The sequence below is a fragment of the Aphis gossypii genome, chromosome 3 (genome assembly GCF_020184175.1).
Source record: "Aphis gossypii isolate Hap1 chromosome 3, ASM2018417v2, whole genome shotgun sequence".
Lineage (NCBI taxonomy): Eukaryota > Metazoa > Arthropoda > Insecta > Hemiptera > Aphididae > Aphis > Aphis gossypii.
In genome coordinates, this window is record NC_065532.1 from 34382368 (window position 1) to 34409401 (window position 27034).

General features: G+C 28.3%; 3 protein-coding genes across 5 annotated transcripts in view; 2 read left to right on the top strand and 1 right to left on the bottom strand.

Annotated features, from left to right (window-relative positions):
* Positions 1–32: 32 nt before the first annotated feature.
* LOC114131045 (EARP-interacting protein homolog) lies at positions 33–3197 on the top strand. The gene is made up of 7 exons (XM_027996163.2): positions 33–338; positions 419–553; positions 660–854; positions 915–1038; positions 1260–1410; positions 1656–1796; positions 2254–3197. The coding sequence occupies exons 1-7, from the start codon at positions 300–302 to the stop codon at positions 2537–2539; spliced, it is 1071 nt and encodes a 356-aa protein (XP_027851964.1). The 5' UTR covers positions 33–299; the 3' UTR covers positions 2540–3197.
* Positions 3198–4462: 1265 nt separating this feature from the next.
* LOC114131050 (delta-1-pyrroline-5-carboxylate dehydrogenase, mitochondrial) lies at positions 4463–14542 on the top strand. 2 transcript variants are annotated; one of them, XM_050202588.1, is made up of 13 exons: positions 4463–4889; positions 5543–5635; positions 7021–7097; positions 7638–7771; positions 8172–8219; positions 8290–8504; positions 8567–8738; positions 8801–8988; positions 11598–11820; positions 11890–12068; positions 12148–12336; positions 12401–12519; positions 13647–14542. In XM_050202588.1, exons 2-13 carry the CDS (start codon positions 5583–5585, stop codon positions 13757–13759), a joined length of 1710 nt encoding a protein of 569 aa, XP_050058545.1. In that variant the 5' UTR covers positions 4463–4889; positions 5543–5582; the 3' UTR covers positions 13760–14542. The 2 variants fall into 2 exon arrangements, with proteins under 2 accessions (XP_050058545.1, XP_050058546.1); XM_050202589.1 differs by lacking the exons at positions 4463–4889; positions 5543–5635 and having other exon boundaries at positions 7021–7107.
* Positions 14543–17252: 2710 nt separating this feature from the next.
* The window catches only part of LOC114133052 (bestrophin-2-like), a 43668-nt gene continuing 33886 nt past the window's right edge, over positions 17253–27034 (bottom strand). The window contains exons 7-11 of one of the 2 annotated variants that reach the window (XR_007605001.1): positions 25007–25087; positions 24740–24891; positions 24499–24660; positions 18428–19454; positions 17254–17916 (exon numbers count right to left, since the gene is read on the bottom strand). Coding sequence is in view for 1 of the 2 variants with exons in the window: in XM_050203693.1 (XP_050059650.1) it covers positions 19085–19454; positions 24499–24660; positions 24740–24891; positions 25007–25087 (765 nt within the window). In the remaining variant the exon portion in view is untranslated. Of the gene's footprint in view, positions 19455–24498; positions 24661–24739; positions 24892–25006; positions 25088–27034 lie in introns of both variants that reach the window. The other variant, XM_050203693.1, reaches the window with a different exon arrangement.

Sequence of the window (27034 nt, forward strand, 5' to 3'; positions counted from 1 at the left end):
ACAATATTATCAAAATAGAAATAATTACAAAAAGTAGAGATAGTATGTGGAAATAACTAATAATAATAAGAAAATAATATATTAAATTATACCTAGTACTTCAAATTTATTCTAGTTACCTATTAGTTATTACTTAGTACTCAATTCCTTCTTTCTTAGTAGTTATTTTCTTGCTTTGTATTAATTACTTATTTACTCCTAGATCGTGAGATGTTTACCTAGACGTCAGATGACTGTTATTAATTGTTTTAGTTTAAAGATTTATAAACGAACACGAAAGAGTAACGTTGATTAACATAATGTCCAATAATCCTATAATTTATGGAGTTGAATTCCAGGTAGATACTTAATAATTAAAACATAATTAAACATTGTTGGGAAAAGAGTTTAATTTTATCAATTTTTAATTACATTTTAGGCCAGATCGTTGTGTTCTTTGCACGCTAATGTTGATCAAGACTGTTTTTTAATCGGAACTCAATCATTGATCACGTCAAATAATCAAGTGCACCTTGTTACATTACAAGAAGAAACCAATACACTTAGTCCTCAAGTGTGTATTTAATAAAATATTGTCATTATTGTTGTATTTTACCTATAAATAATTTAAAGAAAGATAAAATTAATGACTTAAAACTGTCTTATTGTGTTGGTTTTAGATATATGAGCATAGCAGTGGTGAAATATGGTCATTAGCATCTTCTCCAACAGATAAACGTTTAATATCTACTTGTTATGCTAGTATAGAACAAGACTGTGAGAAACGTACAGCTTTATGGCGACTGCCAGAAGATGACGGTCAATTAGAAAATGTCATTACTTTTCCTTCAGAAAAGTATGGTACTGATGTTAAGGTATTTATAACTATAGTTTTATTTCTTGATTTTTAGAATTTTAAATTTCATCTAATTTAGGTGACCACGTTTCATCCCACAAATGATGCATACATGTGTTCTGTTATTGATAATAATTTAGTGATGTGGGATGTGAGTGAAAGTGGAGTAAAAATTGTATGTACTGCAGTATTGGATGGTAAAGGTATGACATTATGTATTTTACTAGGAAATAAACAAATTGTTTTAACCAAAGTTGATATTTTATACTAGACCTATTCAAATGTTTTATCTAGTAATCTGGATATACCTAACACTAGGACTTACAATTTCTAAAATTAAACAAAAAAAATTATTAGAGTAATGATTTTTAGTAAAATAATATATTGATTGTATTTCGTTAATGTGTAGTTGTTCATTTTTTAGGGCAACCAAGGTTTACTACTGGAAAATGGAATCCACAAAGTGTCAATTTACAGTTTGTAACTGCTGATGATTGTAATATAAAAGCTTGGGATTTAAGATCCCAGACTAAAATTGCATGGAGTTTAGATGGAGTTCATACTCAAATCATTAGGTATGATAAATATTTTATCTACTAAGTTTTGAACTACAGCATTTGCAAATAATACTTTTTTAATGCAAATTATAAAATCTACTTTTGTTTATATATTTTAATTATTTAATATTATATAAATTAAAGTTTTTTTTTTAGTTATAATAAAAAATATACTGTACTTGTCATTAATACTTAGTGTTTTTGTGATTTTAAATGTTTCAAAAGTAATATGTTTTTATTATAATAATATTAATTAATTTTAGAGATTTTGATTTTAATCCAAATCGTCAATACTATATGGCGACATGTGGAGATGATGGGTATTCTAAGTTCTGGGATATACGCAATTCTAGCAAACCTGTAATATCCCGTGCTGATCATTCGCATTGGATTTGGTCTATTAGGTAACAAAATACAAAAATACTTAAGTGAAATAAATTACATTTATTTAGTATAAATACCTATGTATATTATTTTTTATTGCAATAGTACATTTTAACTTTAAGAAATACCAAATATATTTTTTAATAATAAATTATTTATAATATCTATTGCATATAATATATTTAAGTTTAACTTGGAAAATTACATTTTAAAATTTAATTATATATAAAAAAAATTATTATTAATGCTTAGTACCTATATTTTACAGAAATTTGAGAACATTAATCAAATAGTAAAATTAAAAAATATTTTATTTTAAGTTAAACTTAAAATTAAAAACCTAAGCACACATTTTTTTACATTTTGGATTTATAATTATTATTTTTAAAATTTAAATAAGTAGTCCTCTTTATTTTTCTGTTTAACTTAATTAGCCACCATAATTTTTTTTGTTTATTATTGCGATTCATTTTATAGGTATAACCCAGTACATGATGAATTAATTGGAACAGCCTCAAGTGATGGTCAAGTCTTAATAACGCGTTTAGCTGGGATTTCATCAGCTGCCATTGAAAATGAAGATTTAAAAACTAAAACTTCCATTGAAGATAAAATAGTAGCTACGTGTGATCAACATGAAGATTCTGTGTACTGTGTTGAGTGGTCCTCTGGAGATGCATGGATATTAGCTTCTTTAAGCTATGATGGTCGTTTATTGCTTAATAAAGTACCAAAAGACGAACAGCTTCGAATTTTATTGTAAAGGGAACATTTTCCAATACTATTTTTTCAAACATCAATTATATTAAGGTTTAATCTGTTATATTAATACATTCTATTACTTTTAAGGAAAACAATACACATCTACGATCTACTGAATTAAATTATGTCTTATAGATTTTGACTATATATTTTAGTTAAATCTTTATGAAAATAACTAAATTTAAGTACACACACCCATTCTAATTTTATTATAGGTACCTAATACCTATATAAAATACATTTTATAATATAACTATATATTTATTTGTTTCAAAATGCTGTTGTTTTTATATTTTTGTTTTTATTAAAGTTTGTTTAAGATGTTTCTGTGGTAGGTATATTCAATGTTTTTTACTTGTATAAGTCTTATAGCTGGGATCATTCTGTTAATTTGTGCAATACCGAGAATGTTACCAGTTGAGACAGTGATTGTTTATAGTGACCGGTTGTAATAGCAACCGATTGCTATAACAAGACACATACATGTACAGATGTATCTGTATGTAGTGTAGATACTTTTTTGTTATTTTTATTATAATTTTTATCCAGTGTTTAGAAAGTTCACTCGAAAATAAAATATTTCATTCACTTTTATTTTTTTTAAGAAATAGGTTATTTTATTTACATTTTAAAATAAAATGAATACCTATTGGACTGTTCATTAAAATCATCATTTTATAGATCTAATTACAATGTTGTATAAGCTATAGATCATTTTTAAACAGTTGTTTTTTATGTATGTAATAATTAAATGTTATGTAATACTTTATTTTAATAGAAAAAAAAATCTTGTATAATAACAATTAATAATATATAGGCAAAATAAGATAATCAATTTTTATAAAACATATAATCCTTATTTATACATCCAATATAGTCATGGGCGCCCATTCGTGATGGTGGGGGGGGGGGGGGTAAGATAGTGTACTAGCCCCTCCTGGGCAAAAAATATAATGAACTTGTAGTTCAATAATTATAGCATATTTACATTTATTAGTGAAAATAACATCAAATCTTATTGTGTTACAATTGAGATTTTTTTTTAATTTGACTACCTCTAAAATTTTACCTATGGGCGACCATTAATATACACTACAAATTAAAAAATTATCTTACTATAAACATTGTTTAATATTGCATTTGTCAACATCATCACATGGATATAATGATTAAATGATAGAAAAAATGAAATTTTATTTTTCATTTGAACGACTTAAAAATCGTTATGATCTGAAGGTTATATCGTGATGACTTGTAATTATTATAAAATAATATTTTTTTGTCGTTAAAAATATGTGATATAGTCGGATGGTCTTATAATATAAAAGATACATTAATGTGTTTTGTATACTATGTATATTTATAGTTTATTTTGAAACGTTTCTATATTGTTTAAAATGCATAAACAATACGTTTTTTAATGTTGTATCCGCCGTGAATTGGAGTGAATCGTAATGTTATCCGGTTAGACATTTAGTACACCGTTTCAAAACTGTCGGGGACTTGCGTTTGTTAATCAGACTACGGCCGACGGCGCGTAGTTCGACTCTAGTGGAAAACGTCATCACAGCGAATGAAGAATGAACAGCTCAATAATTAAAATAAACGACGGGGCTGGACTAATAAAGAGTAATAATTATCAATTCAAATTATTTTGACCGTTTGAGCTATCGGCTGACGTCGGCCGCGTCATTTGTGCGGTCGACAGTTCGACACTCTACAGTAGGAACACAGAACGATTTATGCTCGTGTACTCGTGTAGTCCGGTAGTCGACGTAAGTTCGTATTCGTCTACGGGTCGGAGAGAGGAGTAAGAGGAGGGGTTTATTGGCGCCTTCGGTCACATTTTGATTTCGGAACGAGCGGCGTGACAATATCGTCGCAGAGCTGTGTCACGTTGGCAGCACTCGGGGACCCGTAATTTTCGTTTTTTTAGTTTTGGCAATCGACGAACCGCGCGCCAACGTCGTTTGCGTCCGAGCGAGGAGGGACACCTCTCTCCGTCCGCCCTCCGTCGACAATCGTGGGCGAGGCGCCGGGTGGCGGTGCTCGCGCATTGTGTAACCGAGTCTCTCTCTCTCTCTTAGTCGGACGTATTGACGGTGTCTCGCTCGCTCTCAGTCATTGGCTCGACGCAGCAGCGTACACTGTTCGGTTCTTGGGTCACATCGTTGCCGCCGTTTTGAATTTCTGGTGGTGCCTTCGTTGACCGTTCGCACTCAGTTGTCACCACTCACTCGTCTCGAACGTTTGTCCCAGTTTCAATATCGCGTTGGCCGTGCGTCAGAGAGGTCGTGTCGTACGCTGTGTGTAGAGCGTTTCGTCGTCGTGCGAAAACAAAAAAAAAAATTGTAATAATAAACCAACACTCGTATAAGTCATGTCATAATAATAATAATATGTATAATAATCGATAGATAATTGCATTGATGTTTATTAATAGTAGTCGTGGTGGTGAACGGCGAGCAGGGAAAGTCCGGCGATATCCAATGATCCAATGTAGAAAACGATCGATTCGTACCTATACCGCTCTAATGTGTAACGATAATCGTCGTAACGCTTCGTCGCAATTACTCATATTACTGTGGTAGCAGTAATGTTTACCATTAATTAATGTTTATGTCGGAACGTAGCGCCGCTCACCCGTTTTGTTTTTCACTCAGAAATTTTTTTTCTTAATTTCCCATATCCCCTCCCGTCTCGAAATCGTGCCTACCGACTGTACTATCGTTTGAAACACAATTTGATTTCGCAGACCACGGTACGCCAGTACACGACGCTTTGTTATGGTGTCAGTGCGACATTTACGACCGTAAACGACGTTGTTGTCGACCGTTCGATTATTGTTTTGTTATTATATAAATTGTCTAGCGATTAATCATAAGTTTGATACCGGGTTCCTCTATCATTGCATCAACCACTAATCTATCTGTTCTGGGAAAGAAATTATTTTTTGTTTTAAAAAAATCACTGCTTAATATAACGTGTATTTGTTACCAACCAGGTCGTAAGCTGTCGAAAGAACGACACTTACCCAAGTCATAATGCTGTCGAACGCCAATCGTTTCTCATCGGCCACGCTGAAAGGATTTCAAAGGTAAAAATACTTTTAAATATATTATCTACTGACTTTTTTTGACGGGTAGGGGGTGTGTAATATGACTGTTTATTTAAACGAGGCTAACGAATTACAGATGATCCGAGGCATTGGTTTGAAATCTAGATAGTAGGTTTACAATATATTATATTAGGTATATGTCGTTTTACACTAATCGAATACATTATTTTACTGTATGGCATTACGAGATTCGAATTTTAAAACTTAATTTTCAGGCTTTGTAATGGCTTTTTTTGTATAGGTTATTTAAAATTAAGCGCATATATTATTCAGTATATTCTAGGCTTTAGACACAATTATGTACAATTACAAAATTTCCTATTATTTGTTGTTTTAATTTAGAACTTTCATGATTGGTTACAGTTTGAAAAACCTAACCTATTCTTTTATACACTTAACATACCTACCATTTAAATTTAAAGTAGGTTTTTAAAAACAAATATTTTATGTTTCAACTGTTGAATATTGTCTATTATTAGTAATAATTTATTACCTAGTAAAGAGCTGAGAATGCTTGAGAATTAATTATCAATGTTGCCTAGGGTCATGGTTTTAAAATTTATTTTACGACGATTTACATAACCACTATTGTTATGTAAATAAATAATTAAGATAGTAATATACACATTTTTTTCTAGTTGATATACATTTGAAGTTGTTACTATGCTTTTAAAATGTATATTAAATGATTACACTAATTTTATTATTTTAGTTGATAATAATTTACATCTTGATAAATAAATTTAATCAAGCATCTATGTAAGTCTAATATCAAATATAATAGTTTTTATTTCATCTAAGATTTGACTAGATTTGAGGTATAATTGGAATGTAAAATAGAATGTTTGAATACTGGCAAACTTTCCAAATCTAAAAGTGTAAATAAAAATCAAGATCTCTAATGTATTCCATATTATTTTTACAACTAGACTTAACGTCATCTGTTTCATATAAGTTATTGTGTTAAATATGTTTTATACAATATATTTAAAACACTAATAAATATTAAAAATAAAACAATGATACCTATGTTTATAATACCTAGGTATGTTTTAAAATTATTTTGGTGGATGTTTCATTTATTTTAAAATCTATTTAAAACATAAATAAGCACTAGTTGACACATGATTAACCTTGACCAGTATTTTTAACTGAAGACATTAATAACATTGACTAAAATAGATTGATAAATGAATATTTAAAAGTGAACCAAATCAAATACTCATGAAATATTTACCTCTTGCATACTAAATTGTAAAATATACTTGACCAAAAAATGGGACTATCAAATATATTATAATATTTAATGTACTAGGTACTTGTTTATAGTTTGGAAATAGTTTAATGCATTATTTTATTTTTAGTTTATGTTGTCGAAGCATTGGATCCCTTTCACTGCCTAAAGTTAAAGATTTTAGTGTTGAAAATGAACCACTTTTAGGTAAGCAAATGTAAGTTATATTAGTTATATTAGGTAACATCTTTCTCCCTTATTAAGTTACATATTCAATTAAAACAAATAGTTCTGTGTCATGTAAAGGAGAAAATAATGTATAGATTAAAGTATAATATACCAAATTCTGGATCTATTAGAAAAAAATTGTTATCAGTCAATTATAATAATCATTCAATGGTTTTTTAATTGAGGTCAAAGTAGCGTGAAATTAAGAACTTAATCTAAAAAAATATATAGTAATGTGTAGCTTATTTATGTTCTTATAATAATAAATTATATATAATCAGTTTAATAATAAATTACTCATTTAATTATTATATTGTATTAATATTTTCTTTTAAATTTATTCAGAAATGTTTGCAAGTATTTGTTTATTGTTTTTTATATGGCTCTTAATATTATTTCTTTATTTTTTCCTTCAATATGAATGATAGGTTATTATAATAGTTCTAAGTTATAAACATAACAATATTTATTTTTAGTTGATTAATAACTTGATAACATTTGGTGTTAATATTTATTTAGAATATTTGCCTGGCAGCAAAGAACGAAAAGAAATCGAAGCTGAATTAAAACGCTTGTCTAATAACGTGGAAGATGTACCTATTATCATTGGTAATGAAAAATTCAAGACTAAAGATGTTAGATATCAAGTCATGGTAAGACTTTATTTTAGGCTTATTGTATACCCATGTATTTAATTATAATAATAGATACCATTATAAATCTAAAATATTAATAAATAAATTTATTTTAATATAACATTTGAATATGGAAAAAAACTAATATATGGATTTATTTTAAAACTGTTCAATATATCATTTGTAAAACATTTAAGTATTATTTTCAACCAAATATTTTTCTTTATTTGAATGTTTTTTATTTTATCATTTATATCTATTATTTATTCTTGTTTAATATATTTGGACTTATTATTCATAAATAGTTGATCTTTTCTTCTATAACTCAGATTTATGAAGATTTATAGTTGATGGGATTAATAAACAAAATATTAGATTTTTAATGTACTTCTTCTAATGATATTACTCTTGATTTTAGCCACACAATCATGGAAAGAAAATTGCAAAATTTTACTATGCAACATCAGTAAGTATTTATATATTAACCATTCAATTATTAATATCCAGTTTTATTAAAAATTGTGTATGCCCTAAAGGATTTAGTGTCAAAAGCAATTAAAGTTGCTACTGAAGCTCAAACAAAATGGGATGCTGTACCTTTAGAAGAAAAAATAAGCATTTGGCTTAAGGCTGCAGATTTAATGGCGACCAAATATAGAATGAAATTGAATGCAGCTACTATGCTTGGTCAGTCTAAAACAGTTATCCAAGCTGAAATTGATGCAGCTGCTGAATTAATAGATTTTATCAAGTTTGTCAAAAGTGTGAATATAATAGTTGAAAATTGTTGTACTAATATTAATCAAATTATAGATTAAATGCATTTTTTGCTAAGGAATTGACAAAATACCAACCAATTAGTGAAAATAAAAAAGTCACATTAAATAGTTTACGTTATAGAGGCCTTGATGGGTTTGTTGCTGCTGTGTCTCCTTTTAATTTTACAGCAATTGGGGGGAATTTAGCATACACTCCTGCTTTAATGGTAAGTATTGATTTTCATACAATTTTTATTTTATTTTATTTATTAATGATTATATTTTCTAGGGATGTTCTGTTTTATGGAAACCTTCAGATACAGCTTTGTTATCAAACTGGGTAATATATGAAATAATGACTGAAGCAGGAGTTCCAGCTGGTGTAGTTAATTTTATCCCAGCAGATGGTCCTGTATTTGGTGATACTATTACCGGATCACCACATTTATCGGGTATCAACTTCACTGGATCTGTTCCGTAAGAAATTTTATATAAAACTAATAAGTTCTGAATAATCTATTTATGTTCTATTAAATTAATGCTATAGATTTTAATTTAGGCATTCTATTTATTGTCTTTACATTGTAAAGAATACAGTATGATTTTTAACATAATGGTTTTTTTTTTTTTTTTTTAGTATTCAATCCGTAGATTGGTTTACAATAAAATATGTTCTCTCCATGATTCTCTGTCTTGTGCTTTATCTTTGAGTTGTTTGTACGAATCGACTCTTGCATCTTTAATTTATTTGACTTAATGTAACATGTTCTTGGCCTACCTCTTCCGCGTTTCCCTTCTATCATACCTTCCAGTATGAGGCTATGGAGTTCTTCATTATGTCTATCATATGCCATCGTCTTGATCTTAAATTATTTAGCAACATTCTTTTCTCTTTGACTAAATCTAATACTTCTTCGTTAGTCTTCAATTCTGTCCATTTTATTTTCTCCATTTTACGCCAACACCACATTTCAAAAGCTTCTAAAGCGGTTTCCTCTTTTTTGTTCAACGTCCATGTTTCACAACCATATAATGCTGTACTCCATATGTATGTTTTAATAAAACGTTTTCTTGTTCTTTGATTTACATTTTTTGATGTTAGTAATTTACTGTTAAGTAGAAATGCCTTTTTTGCTTGCCCTATTCTACTTTTTATTTCCTTTTTTGATCTTCCTTCATTATCTATTATACTTCCCAAATATTTAAATTGATTTATTTGTTCTATTCTTTTTCGTTTTAGGGATATGTTAATGTTTGGCTCATTTTGTTTACTACATATCATTACTTTTGTTTTTTCCGTATTTATATTTAATTTGTATTCTAGAAATATGTTATCCATTTCAATAATTGCTGTTTGTAGATCGTTTTCAGATGTGTCGATCAAAACCATATCATCTGCAAAGCGTATCATCGATATTAATATACCTCCTATTACCACTCCTATCATTTGTTCTTCTAGCTTTTGTTTTATATCTCTTATCGCTAGTTCAACGTAGACATTAAATAAAGATGGTGACAGTGGGCACCCTTGTCTTACTCCTTTCTATATATTAGCTGTCTTTGTTGTGGAGTTGATTTTGATTTCCGCTTCTTGATTTTTATATATTGCGTGTAGAACGTTTCTATCTTTAATGTCTATTCCAACATTGTTCATTATGTTAAACAGTATTTTCCAATTGTCATTGTCGAAAGCTTTTTCTAAATCTACAAAAGCCATAAAGGTTTTCTTTTGCCTATCTATTTGTTTTTCTAATACTATTCTTAAGCTTAAAATTGCTTCCCTGGTACCTTTGTTTCTTCTAAAACCATATTGATCGTAGTCTAGCTGTTCTTCAATTCTATTTCCAACTCTTTTACTTATAATTATTGCTAGGAGTTTAAAAGCATGTGAAATTAGGCTTAAGGTTCTGAAGTTATTGCATTGATCTGCCCCTGTTTTTTTCGGTATTAGTACAAGTGTACTTTTGTAAAAGTCTTTTGGAACAGTCCCTGTATTGTATATATCATGTATTAATTTAAATAGTTCTTCTTTTGTCTTTGTGCCGGCGTATTGCAGTAACTCTGTGTTTATATTATCTGGTACCAGTACTTTATTTGCTTTCATAATTTTTAATGCATATTCAAATTAACATAATGGGTTAAATATACATTTATAACTTAATTTACTATATTTATAAACTTCTTAATTAATTCAATTAAAATAATTAACTTATCCATCTTGTGCTTTATTTAAATTATTGGATATTAAAATATTGTACTTTCTTATTTATGTTAAAAAATAATTACAAATGACAGAATATAGTTGGTTGATTAGTTTTTGTCTACCTGTTGGAAAGATCAGCTGATTGTTAAAAAACGGATTTAAAAATTTGTAATTGTTTAAATTAATAATAATAAACATTCTGACTATACCCTGTTCAAAATAAGATTGTACCTTGGTGGTTAACTTGTGTGCTGCTTCGTTCCGCAGAGCTAGCCTTACGAGCTTTACCTATTGAAATTATTGTCTCACTATAGGTCTGACTGTCAGTGACAAAAACTGATTGGTGCCAAGGTATGACCTCACTCTTAACAGAGTATATTTTATGTTTGTCATTTTTTATAAAGATATGGTTTCTCTGCAACATTAAGCAGTGAAACAGCATGGCGTCATAATACCTAACGTGTCTAGACCAATAGTTGACACTAGACGTCGCTTCAAAACACGGCAGGAAAATTTTACCTTAATAATAGTATAATTGATAAATGAAATAATATGTCTTAGTAGTTATCAATATTTTATATTATTATGCACACATAAATTGAATGCCCATTTAAACTTAAAATAATACATTAAACTAAATTATTTTATCTATGCATTGATTTAGTTTTAAGAAAAATGTCAAATTCAAATCATAGGTTACCATTAAAAAAAAAAACCCTAAAATATGATTATAGTGATATGTTTAAGTTAAGATCTTTTTTTATAAATACAGAAAAAAATTATAGAATAATATTATTTGTACATAATATAGAATATAAAATTAGTTGGTTCATTTATATTTTATTTTGTATATCTTAATTTATTTTTTGATTATTTTTTGTAGGACATTTAACCGACTATGGACCCAAGTTGGACAAAATATAAATAGCTATGTTAACTTTCCAAGATTGATTGGAGAGTGTGGAGGTAAGAATTATCATTTTGTACACCCATCAGCTGATGTGACATCTGTTGTTACTGGCACCATTCGATCTTCATTTGAATATTGTGGTCAGAAGTGTTCAGCCTGTTCCAGACTATACGTTCCTCAATCGTTATGGCCTAAAGTAATATTGTTATTTATAATTATTCCTGTTGTATTTACTTTTAATTGTTTTTTTCTTTTCCGTAAATAGATTAAAGAAGGACTATTAGAACTGCGTAATAAATTGAAAATTGGTGATGTCAATGAATTTGATTCGTTCGCTTCAGCAGTTATTGATGATAAAGCATTTAATCGTATTGTTGGGTATATTGAACATGCAAAGAAGTCTCCTAATTTGGAAATAATTGGTGGAGGACAGTATGACAACAGGTAATTAAATATAATATATTTAACATTTTAACAGTTTATCATTGTATGTGTATATAATAATATTATTTTTCGAATTTAGTAAAGGATACTTTATACAGCCAACTATAGTTGAAACAAAGGATCCTTTAGATAAAATTATGACTGAAGAAATTTTCGGGCCTCTTTTGACTGTTTATGTTTATAATGATTCAGAAGTTGATAAAACAGTTGATCTCGTCGTTAGTTCTACTCCTTATGCATTGACTGGAGCTGTATTTGCTCAGGACAAGTAATAAGACATTCAAATAACACAATTTATGTAATTATTTACTATTTTATTTTTATTTTTACAGAAACTTTTTAAAAAAATCTCTTGAAACATTAAAGTATTCAGCTGGTAATTTTTACCTTAACGATAAGTCTACTGGTTCTGTAGTGGGACAACAACCATTTGGTGGAAGCAGAATGTCAGGTAATTTGAAATAATTTTTAAATTCATAATGTGCTGTTCAATTATATAGTTATAAGTTTCTTATAAGTCATTATAAAATAAAATAAGTGTATAGTTAATTTTGTTTTTTTCAGTTTATAATAAACTGAATTTAGGAATAATTGTATTATTAAAATTAGATTTCTCCACTGTTCATAGTTTTAAATATACATATGATGCTGTGGGAGTCATAATCTTTGATAAATACTTTTTACTACAAACTAAATGTTACTTTTTCCAAAGGCGGCTATTGTTTATTTAAAAAAGTGCTTAAGTAGTAATATGCACCCCTTTCATTGATAATAAAAAATGTATTCACTAGGTATATAGTATCTGTGAAGTAAATGCATTTAAAACTAAAGGTTTTTATATGGCCAATTTTAAAAAAATCAAAAAATACAATATAATCAACTTTAAATGGTGGTAGGTTACTTTACTAAAGCTTGAAATATTGGTAAAGGGTACTAGTTCTTTTAAGTCAGCACCTGTACAATTTTTTTAAATAGTTGCTACTATAAATTATTTGCTTAATTTCCATAAAACTCTTTCCATTTGATATAAGATGTGTAATTTCTAAAGTATTTTATTCATGGACCATTTAATAGTTAGTTTGGTTTTTTTTTATGACGTTTAAACATTTATTTTTTGATTATTGTTTTGTTTATATTAAAAGGTTAGATTTATAGACGTTTCTCTTTAAAAAATAATAGAATATTAATTGATTCATGAAAGTTATTAGTTATGATATATTTGACTAAATATCTATTTTTGATGGCGGCAAAATATAAAGAATGTTTTAATTATACTTCAAATCAGTATGCCAAATATATAAAATGTTCTGAATATGTGCATTATAATTAACTGTGCTTATAAAATTGAACATGATGAGTATGATTGTTTTTTTTTAATGGGTGTATATAAGGCTCTAATACAATATTTCTTCATAAAATGTAAATTATCTTAGCAATATAATTGACTTAATTCTATAAATTATATTTTATACTTATAATTACAGTTATATAATATATTAATATAATATTAATTTACAATTTCTAATTTTATTTTCTTGAATTTTTTAAATTCTTATTATAAATATTTTTTTTTTTTAGGTACAAATGACAAAGCTGGTGGTCCCCATTATGTTCTACGATGGACGTCACCTCAATCTGTTAAAGAAACATTTGTACCATTGACTGAATGGAAATATCCTTACATGGGTTAATAACATACTGGTTGAAACAAGATCTAGTGTTTTGCTATTTGTTCACTAAAACACTAGCAAAACTGTGATATTGATTAAATCCAATACTACTAAATTACTAATTGTTTAAATAAGATAGAAAAAAGAAGCAATTCCTTTTTATTTTTTAGAATAAACACTATTTAAAGTTCATAAAAATACCTGAAAGAATCTCATTTTTTTTTTTTAGTACATTATGAGATTCAATTTAAAATAATTATTTTTAATTTATTAAATTTTTTCCATCTTATTGATAATTTTTTTATCCTACTGTACCTTGATATACCAACATTTTGAACCCACTGATTATGTCTGTAGTTCTAGCACTATTATAGTTTTGATAGTAAACTGAACTTAATTGCTAAGCGTAAATAGTGATGTATTGATGTTCATCACTGTATTATGTTGGCTGATATCAATCAGATAAATTTATACTTAAACTATAATATTTGTTTATATTAAACTTTATAATTTATGTTTGGCTATTAATTTAGTAATGATAAATGGCCTAATAACGTGTTACTTGTATAATAAACAAGAGAATATTTTTAATTCGAGAATAAATGTTTCTGTATCATTGAAATAGTTTTGTAGTACCATACTTAGCCATAATCAAATTATTAGAGTTACTCAACTTTTAAGATTTTATTTTTGTCTAATTAAAAATGTTGTTGTATGTAAATATGAGAGTTTTTTTTACAGTGTATACGCACTCTTATTATATTATGTAATAAAGTTGAGTAAATAAAATTGAAATTAGAACTATTTGTTATTGTTAATAGAATGATAGTAACAAATTACACATTGGATTTAAATTTTTTTTAAATAACATCATTTTTAAACAGGTAATAGCACTTTAAATATTTATAACTTTTTTTTATTCCACCTGTTAGCTATTGCATTTTAATTTTAGAGAATTACAAAATATTTATCTTTTATTATTATTTTTTTTTTACATTTAACACTAAATTAAAGATCTATTTTATTATGTTTTGGTTAATTACCATAGGAGTGGCTGTCTCAATGGTTTATTATTATTATTAAAGTCTGATGAATTTTAGTTATTAATTCATCTTGTTTTTACGTATAGTTATTAAAAACCTAATATTTTTCAAAAAAAATATATCTATATTATTAAATGTATATCATTTTTGTGATCGCTGCGATCAATGATAAATAGGGTTTGACAGATATAGAAATTAAAATGGATAAATACACAAGAAAAAATTTAACAAAATGAATGTATTATTTGTTATTAAAAATAACTGATATTAATAAAATGCTGTGTAGAATTGCTCTGATAAAATGAATATGTTGTAGTATTGCCACAACAATAATATAATGTCATTAAATAATTTTACAGGGAATAAAATTGTCTGAGGTATAGCTTGCAAGATAAAGAAAATACCTATACTATTGTTTAAAAATTGTATTAGAATATATAGATAATTAAAAAAATTGGTAGGTACCTACATTCAGTTTTTTCTGAAATGCTAGAATATGTTAAACAATACCTATGTGTTATAGATTTTTGTTTTTTAACAACTCATACAGAAATACAGAATGGATATCCAACTTGGTCTACCATAAATTGAGAGTACCTATGGAAGTAATAATTATGCAATTCTTATAATTTCTTAGTCCTAATGATAATTTATTGTTTAAGTGTAATGATAGATTTGTGACAAATTTATAGTAATGTTAATTGTTTTATACATAGGTATAGTGTTGCTGTAATTATGTCATCATTTCAAAATGTATAAGAATACCGAATAACTTCTTATCCTTTTACAGGTAAATCATAGATCATAATAATTAAATAAAAGCACAAAGGATCCCCTTACCTTAAATTTCTAAGAGGTTGAACCTTGATACTTAGTCACTTAGAACCTGTAATACAAGTATAATATGTATGTTTTTAGGTACTCCTGTTTGTCAAAAAAAAATTTGGTTGCTTATAAAATGATTGTAAAATACTGAAACTGTTAAAAAAAATTCGAGATTATAGTTAAATGTGCCATCGCATAAATAAATTACGGTACTATATCCATGAAAAGAATGTCAACTCATAATAAAAGGTGTAACGTAGTTGAGTGTAAAAACAGAAGTAAAGTCATGCGCTAGACTCGGAAAACATATAACAAATGGAATAAGAATACAAACTTCTTTCAATTATTCATAGATAGTATAGGTAGGCGTCAATATAAATGAGATCTTAGTTGTATTGAAATAATCAAATGGTAATTCAATAATACGATTTTGATTAAACGGCGTTCAAGATAGGCTATTTCACTACGTCACTGTCGGGATTTAATATTATATTTTACTGCTATCTCACAAAGGTCTATTGCATTTTTCTTTTTTTGTAGTGTGAATCGAAAATGTACTACTACTAGATTTTAATTTTCCATAATTTATGAAAGTAATCATTTATTTTTGTGCTGATCCTAATCTATATATATGTATTTTGTAACTTTATTTATGACTTGCAGGACACACATGTCAAAAGTGCAGACACTCAGTGCGGCGACACTTTATACGAGTATAAGAAGATTAGACTAGGATTGATTATAATTTAAGATGATAGAAATTTTAGTCTCTACGCCAATTTCTGTTTAGCCTGCGAGAAGGATTACCAAGGAATAATGTCGGAACTAAGAGCGGATATTATTATAGTGAATACGACTGATTATACGTCAATCGAGAGTAAAATCTTTTATAATATAGGATGATTTTGGCAGTTTCTTCTATTGTATTATTTATTTTTAAATCTATACGAAAAGCGTGGTCGGAGACATACCTCGTTATTATATATCATAAGGATTATTGAGTTTTATTAATATATATTTGATTTGTTGGCCTCACCCCATAGTTGTACGTTCGTACGTAGACATTAATATAGTGTCACATAGTAATCATTAATCAACATAAACGGTTTTTATGCAATTAGTCGATTGAACGAATACACGAAAAGAACTCGACAAAAATTCATAACTGCAGGTGAGCATTACTGTATTATAATAATTAATAACAGTTTAATAAATTATTATAAAAGCAACACTATGTATCATAATTTATTAGTAATAATATTGATTATAAAACGGTTTATATTCTATAGGTATTATGATCAACGATATGTTATGGCTGATCGATCGTCTATTGACTCGTAATCGTTTTTCGTATAATATGCAATTATGTAATCCATCACTGAATTCAAATTTAACACATCCATTACGGAGTCTAAATAACAACGATAGGTACACAATCGTCACTTACTTGATATTTCACTGTACATCGGAGCATTATAATTAGTAATTTAGTAGGCACTACTACGCTCTGTTTGTGCCATTGATCCGCTCAACCCGTTTTCAAAGTTTTCAGTTGAATAGTCCATGAACGCCGTACAGATAATATATTCAAAATAGTCTTCCACATAGCACAACTTGTTGCAGGCCGAGTAGGCCGACAGTTCTTTGGTTATATATAAGCACGTAACGGGTAAACTATGCATTTATTAAAATATATATATATTGAAATATTTTACATAGAATTCTTATATTATCATAATACAACATAATAATATATTACTAACAAAATATAATAATAAGCTTATATTATTAGGTAGGCAATTGTGCAATATTATGATGTGTAAATCATATATAATTTTTGAAACATATAAATCGGCATAATGATTGTCATCGTTTCGCTTGCTAGACGAGTTTTCAATGTACAATATTACAATAAAATATATACTTTTTTTTTATAACGATAAGGTGTATACACAGTGTCACAGTACATACTATTTATACAATACGCATGAAACGTATATAAATATATGTATAAAAGTAAACCGATCTACAACTATTACCGTGTTATAATATATTATATATAAATATTTACAATAAAATAATTTAATGGTACGAGGCATTTAAAATTGTTCTGTAAACTCATGCTGGGCAAGACGTCAGTAAGACGCCGAGTTTATAAGTAAAGTTTATTATGAATACCTATTCTTACTGTAGAGGCGAAGACGTCATGACTCGTCTGGGAGGATTTCAAATACTATGGCTTACAGAAAAGGTTCGTCAAACAGCACTTGTGGAAAAATAAAATCCTTATACACAACCCCGATGGCTACTCTGTTAACACGTAATATGTTATTATTTATGATTATATCGTTACATTTATTATATATATAATGTAATTTTTTCAGTATAATCTAATGATGAATTGGACAAAAAATAATTGTACACGATTAAAATTACAGGTGAAAAGATTATGTCAAAAATAGGACTATGAACAATTCGAATAAATTATTACCTACTAATACGTAACTACTAATTAGTCTCTCTTAAAATAAATGCATCTAGGTACTATATTATTTTCTACATAGTAGAATAATTCGGAATTTTAATGACATTTTGTTGGTTTAAAATAAAAGAGTTCTGTCTAACGACCTGTTCAGAAAGATCTATTTGGTAAAGTTTTAATTTAAGTCAATTGCTCGAGAGTAAAAATGTATACTCTTTAACATTTCAGTTCAAAAGGACTTTATTTAATTTTATTAAACATTTGAAAAAAACGATTTAATAAATACCGAAGTGTCAGTAGCGTATTTAGGAATTTTTTTAACGTAAGAATGTACTGTACTTTTTTAGATTGAAGAGTCGCGACCCGCAGCACTGAAGAATTCCATAAGAATATTATAGGTATTTTATACCTGCAGCTACGCCGCTGATATTTCTCATGGGGCGCGAGGATGGTCAATAATAATTGAACACTGTAAAAAACCTGTGGATTTGTAAAAATGGTTAGTGTATGACCCGTTGTGCGATAACTCGGATAACTATACACATGTTACCGAAATAATAAGTATATATACATTATCTAAGGTATAATCCGGAATCGGAGTTATTAAATTATGGTTGAGATGATTTGGTATCAAAAAAGTCGACGACAATCCTTTATAAATACGGCACTGTCGAGTAACACGCAATACCGGAATTAGAGGGGACGTAATGCTGATGGTCGAGAAAAATAGCGTTTTAAAAAATTACTCGTACCTGTTTTTCTTATCCTGTCTCGGTTTAAATGAATACACGTTGAGTCATGATAGATACCTCTATAGTAAAGATGTTTTCTTTTTAAAACTCATTTTCGCTTTTATCAAATGCCGGGAAGAAATATAATTAATGCATCATAACATATATGTATATGACTTATAAATAGTAACTTTTTAAAGGGACCTCCGATATTAGCGGGGTTGCACCGCGTGGCTGTTCCCGCAGAGACCGTGCTGTCACCGGATCACACGTCGTTCTGCAGTCTGTCCGGTACGAACGCTGCGTTGACCCGTCCTTCCGGTACTATCGTCACCGTTTCCGGTCGGACACTTCTCTGCAGATCCACGTTCGTCTGCTGATGCTGCAGTTCCGGGCGCGAACCGCCTCCGATGGAAGCGCGTCGCTGTTCGCCGAGGTCCGACGATTTCCACTTAAACGGCTTCCACTGTCCCGAATTGCAGCTCGGCCGTCGGGTCATCGACACCAGTACGACCGGTTGTGTTGCGTCCGACTTCCGTTGAGCCAACTGTTTGAAACCGCCGCCGCCCCCGCGTTTGGTCGGCGCATTTGAATTTGGTCCTTCGCCGCTCATCGTCGACCGCTGTTGCACTACCCTGCACATAAACACAACATAGACATTAACTATTTAGTTATTACTATATTATTATTTCATATGCGATGCTGGGGACTTTTCTGGTATCTTTATACCGGTGTTTTCCAACCCGAGTGACGCGAGCTGTCGTATCCCAAAGAAGTAAAATTTATTTATTTATTTATTTGATTACAATATATTATATATATTCAATATTTTCAATTTATTGGAGGGGGTGTGAACATTTTAACTTTTGCCAAACGAGGTGAATAGAAGAGGTGGGAACCACTACCTTTAGTTACTAACCTTTTTCACCAACCACTGGAAATTATATCCAAGGACCTAGACTGACAAATCATCTTCGTTCAGAATCGTTTTTCGTATACAATGATACCTATTATTGGATTCAAATTTAACACTCCTATAATATATAATAGTGATCCAAACGTCACCTAATGTACAGCAGAGCGGTAGGTACCCACTTACCCGCTTTTATATTTTGATCACAGTTTGTAAAAATATGATTTTAATATATCATTAAAGCACTAAAACAATAGGTAAGTTATCACATAATATGAATTATTTTAAAGGTCAAATGAATCTAGCTTGCCAGTTGGGTAAGTTGTTAAGTTAATAAGTATAATAACAAGCGAAAAAAAAACGTATGGTATTCTTCATCTTTTTATAATTTGAGTCTGGAACCATTGATTTCATTTTTTTCAATGTTTCCATACGTTAATTTACTAACTGCATAGTTGTAATGTGTGACGTATAAGATGATTTTTATTGCACAAAAATAACTACCTATAATCATTATTTATAATTACATTATATAGGAATTGTCATATACATATACAAATAATTCCTATTAATAATTAATAAGTATTTTTAATATTTACCACAGCGTAAATATTTAATTTTATGTGGACCTGTTACTATATTTTTGTCCGATAGAGAGTCATAATATCACATAGGACTCGAATTTCTTTATAAGACATTGTTTGTAATCATACTTACGCGCGTTTAGAATTTGAGAAAGTAAAAAAAAAAACAAACGAAATACTCATATTATATGAAAATACAATATAATGTACCTACTTGTAAGTTGTAGACAGCGACGAGGCAAGTCTAACCACTTTCTAACGGTTACAAATTAATTGCGATCTAGACGTGTACGCGACTATAACTGAAACGCGCTCGTTACGTTCTCAAATATTATAATATTATTATTATTATAAATTATAATATTATAATATCACTTTAATGGCCGTACCGCAAACGTATGCATAAATTGATACCGTTGACGTTTCACCAGTATTATTAGGTATATTCGTAGTGTATTTTCGTATACGAAAAAATATGGCGTTCTTTATTTATTTTTCTTCGTTCGCTGCGGGCCAACACGATCGTACACGATACGCACACATCACATGCGTATAATAGTTCGGTCCTGTTAACATAATATATATATATATTTCGCGTGCGACCCGTATATATATATATGTACGCTGCACCATCATAATATAATCTTTCTAAAACATTTCCCATCTCGCCCGCACCCATGACTTTTGACCAAAAACAGTATACAATATATATATATAAAACGCACACATACTATCATCGGTATAAAATATACTCTCTCTCACTCTCTCTCTATTGTATCATATAATATATACAGTACCGGAAACGCAGTAACGTCACAACAGTCTCTCAATATAATCCTATGCGAGAATCTGTTTTTGTTCGTATCGTACCCTCCGGAAAACTCGATCTGGCGCGTGTTTGTGTGCGTATGTGTACATTGTATATAAGACCGCTCGCACAGACGTTTCTCTCTCTATCCGTCTTTATTTCTCTGTGTATAGTCGTCGTCGTCTTCTTCATACCAATAACGATGTAAAGCCGTCGGCGTAGCCCGCGGCCCGTTAATACGCGTACGTGTATATATATATATAAAAACGCTCGTTGGTATTGCTGACACGCGAAAGTCATCTGCAGGGATTATTATTATACGCACTGCCTATACCCATTAACAATATTAATAATGATAATAATAATAATAAAAATAACGAAGATAATAATAATAATCGCGCTCGCACAAAACACCGCAGCAAAAATAAACGTGTTATAGATTTTACGTTCGATATTTATATTAGTTAATATTATAATGTATTCTGATGTTTGAATATAAATTTTACCGGTATCGGGTCTCGATTTTTGGTGGGGATCATATTATAATATACGATCGACCAGATCACAGTATCACGACCGCCGTTAGAACCCGTACCCATATACCTATATAACATCTAGTATAATTCTATATGCGATTTATTTTGTGTGCGAAGAAGTACTATACGCACAGGTATTTTAATCGGTCAATTCGCGGTCCTAGTCCGTATTCAAATTAAAACTATAGCGATGTCGGACGAAAGCCGACATTGCAGTATTTGTTTATTTTTGTTTTTACGGGCTAAGCACTCTGACAAAATAAAAATAAAAAATAAATAAATAATTTTATAGTATATACCTATAAGATTTTTGTTTCTTTTGAATCTATTTGGAAAAAATGTTCGGGTTTTTTTTTCAAACACGCGAATAAACATGAGCGATACATTTGTTATTAATTATAATAATTATTAATAAGTAAAGCGTAGTTTATGTTTAAATTTTTGTTTTATACTTCAAAACTATTCTTACTCAGTAATAAAATAGTGGCGTATTTAGGATTTTCAAATGGACAGATGCTAAATTGGGATCAAAATTTAAGATTCCCCGAATCTAACTGCAGAAACACTTCAGTAATCTTAAGTATATAATAAAGGATTAATTTTATTAAATCGCCGTGTGACAGTATAATTATTATTTAAGTATTTTTTTTTTCAAAAATGAGAGGATAACGTCATGATGATATTTATTATTTAAATTGTATCACCTAATGTCTAATATAATATACGTATTTTATAGCGGTAAACGGTTATTCATAAAGTAAAACCGATTGAAAAGAAAAAAAAATATTAAAAAAAATCATAAACATCCAAAGCCCAGTGTGATAAAATATCACTATATGACTATACTGTTTTATATTACGTGTTATAAATGTTTAAGTCTCTACCGTCGTATTTTCTCATGCGTTTATATTTTATTCGTATAAAACGTACGTATCACCGTGTGCCCGTGTCTATATGCGCTTTTATTTTGTAATATAAAAATGAGATCAGTTGTTGAAAATTTTTGAGAAATAAAATAATAATATAAAGCGAGTTAAATTTATCTCTTGTGGTTTGGAGTGGGTCTAAATCATATATTATAATTAATACACACGTGTTGAAAAACCATTAGTTGTGTACACAAGTAGTAAGCCACACTGAATGTAACGGGAACTTAATGCGAAAACGTAATACGTGTAAGTATAATGCATATGTTCCATTATTGCGGTTTCGTACACAAATAAACCTAAATTTTAATTTTAATATATGTAAAACAAAGGCTCGACGATAGGTACCGAAAAAGTGCACAAAACCAAAAAACTTACAGCTATACACACATTCAGAGATTAAAAACTACCTGAACTAAGTACGGCGTACTTCAATACGATAATGTGATTTTTAATTTTACCACATAAAAACGAATACGACGACCGTTTAGAAGATACTACTGCGATATTAAAATACAATCATTCAGCCATATCTTCGGCTTCGTAGAAAAACTGCGTTCTAAAAAATTGTTTGTTGTTGTGGAAATCAAATGGTAGTAAGTAGGCATATTTTTATGAATATAAACGCGGAGTTTCAAAGTACTTGATCCTAGATTAACCTAGTTTCGGATTGTTTGCCGGAGTGGTTTTTGTCTCTCGAGAGGACTTATTCAAGCTACAATGGAAATCATGAATTCTAGTACCAATCTATTAGTATTGTGTAGGCACATCAAGTCTAACAATACAAAATAAAATAGGTATTTACTATAAAAATCTTAGTAATTAATGAAAAATTATGGGTTATAACCTATGACCAGTATAGTTTTACGAACACAATAAATAAAATATTGGATTATTAAAATGATGATATACATTTATAATGTCGCGTAAACCATTTCAGTAAATAGGAAAGTATGTGTCGACGAATCCGGTAAGATGACAAATAATGATCATATTTTTTAACAAATTATGATAGCAATCAAATATTAGTAATTTATTACGTGTATGATGATAGGAATTTTACGTCCATTTAGCATAAGGGTTCACCGATAGTATCAAAAGTATAATAATTATTAAATCGATTTTATACTTTGATGTTACACGCGTAACTATGTAAGTTATCTTTTGAATATATTTATGTGAAATATGATACATTTTGTGTGTTGAAAAATAATTAAAAGTTAAAATGTCAACAAAAATGTTGTCAGGCAAGACAACAGAGATAATATATGAATAATACATAATAAAACTAAATAATAAATACTAATAATAGGATATAAAAGATTTTATATGATATTATGTAAATCATAAAATGATCTTTACTATAAATAGTATAAATCATTTAATTAATACTTTTGAATAACTTAACTTTGAATTTTTTTTAAATTTTTAGTCATTCATTATAGTGGTTAAAAAAACGAGGCTGTAAAAGTAATAAAAAATATCCAACCTTAAATAATTAACATGTGAAATATTATTTTTTTAAATTTTAAAATATACCTACCCATTAAATTAGTTTTCAAATATATCTAATTAATTAAATTATTTTTTCTTTATGTGAAACTTTTGTGTTGAGTCACATTATTGCTGAATAAACCAACAAAACCGAGTTATAATTAATAATTAAACGTGCTCTGAGGACTAAAAGTTGCGAAAGTACATAACGTACCTATACCAATTAGTCTTGATAAATTACTAAAAATACATGAATTATTAGTCAACATATGACATCTGCAGCGTGTCATATTTTTATTATCTACCTAATATCATCATATGTAACTAGTTAAAATCAATTATAAGTAATACGATATAATAATTGAATATAATTATTAGAAAACATAAGAGATGAGGATGTTTATTTGTATCGACTTACTGCATAATGCCAAAGGAATCATTGAATTTATCCCTGCAGTTCGAGTTGATTTTTCCTTCACTTTTGTTCGAACACGTTGAAGTCCTTCTGGTTTTCGATTGGTCGGGGTCTACCTCTTCTATGATTTCGGGTAAGAACATCATGTGTTGGTCTTCGGGAACACTGAAAGAGAAAAAAACAAACATACCTATAGGTAAAAATAAAATTTTGTATTAAATGACTGTAGTAATTTTATTATTACGGCATGTGGTGAACTGATCCTCTATGCGTTTTTTTCTTGAACGGCGCGGCCGCGCTCGTGTAAGGAATCGATACTTCCAATTCGTTGAAGTAAATATCTTTGACCAGAGGAATTTTAATTTTAGCAAGATAATCTACCGCCAAAAAGGCTGCCTGTCGGAACACAATTAGTATTATGAGTACGATTTAACAACTATTTGTAATAATGGGCAATAAACGTATAGTTGAGATGTCAATATATTGTTGTTAGTTTTATGTGTTGATTTACCTTTGTGTGTCTGTCGATTAAATAATTTAATTCAAAATCTTCTTCGTCGTCACCAAAAGGATTTATTAATTGTTCAGCTACCTGTAAAAAGAAATAGGTATATAAATATTGTATATAGTAATTTATTATATTAGTACAATATTGATTATTGATACACTATATCATAAGTACGATTCATTTTTTAATAAATTATTGAAAAATCGTATTTATTATAATGTTAAAATGATAAATGATTTAAAAGGAACTGTTTCAAGAATCTTTTTTTTTTTTTAATTAAATTTTGAAATGACAATAATTACATATTATCGTGCATTCATTTAAGAAAAAGTTAAAATTACGGGTTAAAACGAAAAAAATAGCAACGAATCTTTTTTTGATTGATCAATGAACTAGGTACACATATAAATATTAAATCCTGTGCAGTGTATTTATGATCGATAATGTTTCGATGACTGATTTGTGATTACTATTTATTAAGTAGTATTATTCAAATAAAATATATTATATTATGTCATAATAATTCTGTAAGCCTGTATTTGTATGTTAAGTTTAATTAAGAATAGCTTATTATTAACTGTTTAATATTCTATATTGCATACCCGTTTGTCATTGTTAAAAAAAAAAAAACTCCAGCTATTATTTAATGTTGTTTATTTAAATATTTACTTTGTAGCTTGTACAGTAGAAAGAGATGAAAGTTAAATATGTTAGCATAATATTTCTAAACTCAAATGAGAGTTTTCAGTATAATTTTGTATATTGTTTGTATTATTAAATATTAACTATATTATGAATAATATTTCTAAGATAAATAAACCAACTTAGTTATTTACAATATATATATAAAGACAAATACCGACAGATAGTATACAAGTCTCAAAATTATATTAATGATAGATATATGAGTATATTATACGCATAAATGTATTATGCGTGATTATTATAAAGATTGATTTGATATGCTCATAACTCATAATAATTAAAAAAAAAATGATTTTAAGATTTAATTTGCCTATACACGCTGATATAAAAATTATTAATCAAGAAATTCTTGTTTAAACAGTTATGTTGATACTGTCAGAGCTTACAGCAGATTAAACTTAAATGTGTAGATCTGTTGTCGTCTACATTTTTTTATGATCGATTTTATTTATCGGTGTTATGTCATTATTAGAAAATAAAAATATTTCCGATATCTTTATTATTTATAAATATCGTTAAACTCATAAATTTATAATCATAAGTCATATTTGCATCCACTGTATGTTTTCATCAAATAAATATATTTTAATAAAATACAGTGAAACTTTTATTTTACGAAATCTCATGGGGAACAAAAAAAAAATTGTATTATAGACGAATTCGTTAAGAATAATTAATGCATGATTAACAATGAAGGTCATGGTTTTCAAAATTAATTCGTTAAATAGAAAATTTCTTTGAATGGAAGTTTGTTTTATGGAAGTTTCACTGTATATCTTATATGGTATTGAATAAAATCATTTAAAATAATTTTAATATTTATTGAGGTATTGCCGTTAACCCAAAGTTTATTGAAATCATTTAAATCTCTCAATAATAATGATTAATGACAATTATCGGTAGAGCATACGTTTTGTAAATTATTTGTTTACTTAAGTTAATAATATTAACTATATACCAAATACATCATATAATTCATGATAATATTATAATATATGATTAACTATTGTATTGGTTAAGTATTATAAAATTAAGTCCTAAAATAGTCTTATGTGCTTAGTTTTTTAAAATTATTATATTTGCCAACTTGTTTGTATTTTTAAATTTAACGCATACGTTTTATTTCATTATTATTTTAAATAAATATTCATAAATCGATAATTAAAAATAAGTTTTTGACAATCGTTAAGTTTATTGATCTACTTCAATATTTTACTATTCAGTTTTATCAATATCCTAGACTACACAGAAATGTACTTTTATGATTTAAATTTGTATTTACCAAAACCGTAGTAAAATAAAAAGTTGTTCTTGAAATATTATAGC

Bases quoted from the DNA above. Each gene is read 5' to 3' on its own strand.
- LOC114131045 (XM_027996163.2), top strand. From the start codon at position 300: ATGTCCAATAATCCTATAATTTATGGAGTTGAATTCCAG. The intron at 554-659 runs GTGTGTATTTAA...TGTTGGTTTTAG, and splicing joins CCAATACACTTAGTCCTCAA to ATATATGAGCATAGCAGTGG. The intron at 855-914 runs GTATTTATAACT...CATCTAATTTAG, and splicing joins AGTATGGTACTGATGTTAAG to GTGACCACGTTTCATCCCAC.
- LOC114131050 (XM_050202588.1), top strand. From the start codon at position 5,583: ATGCTGTCGAACGCCAATCGTTTCTCATCGGCCACGCTGAAAGGATTT. The intron at 5,636-7,020 runs GTAAAAATACTT...TTTTATTTTTAG, and splicing joins ACGCTGAAAGGATTTCAAAG to TTTATGTTGTCGAAGCATTG. The intron at 7,098-7,637 runs GTAAGCAAATGT...ATATTTATTTAG, and splicing joins TGAAAATGAACCACTTTTAG to AATATTTGCCTGGCAGCAAA.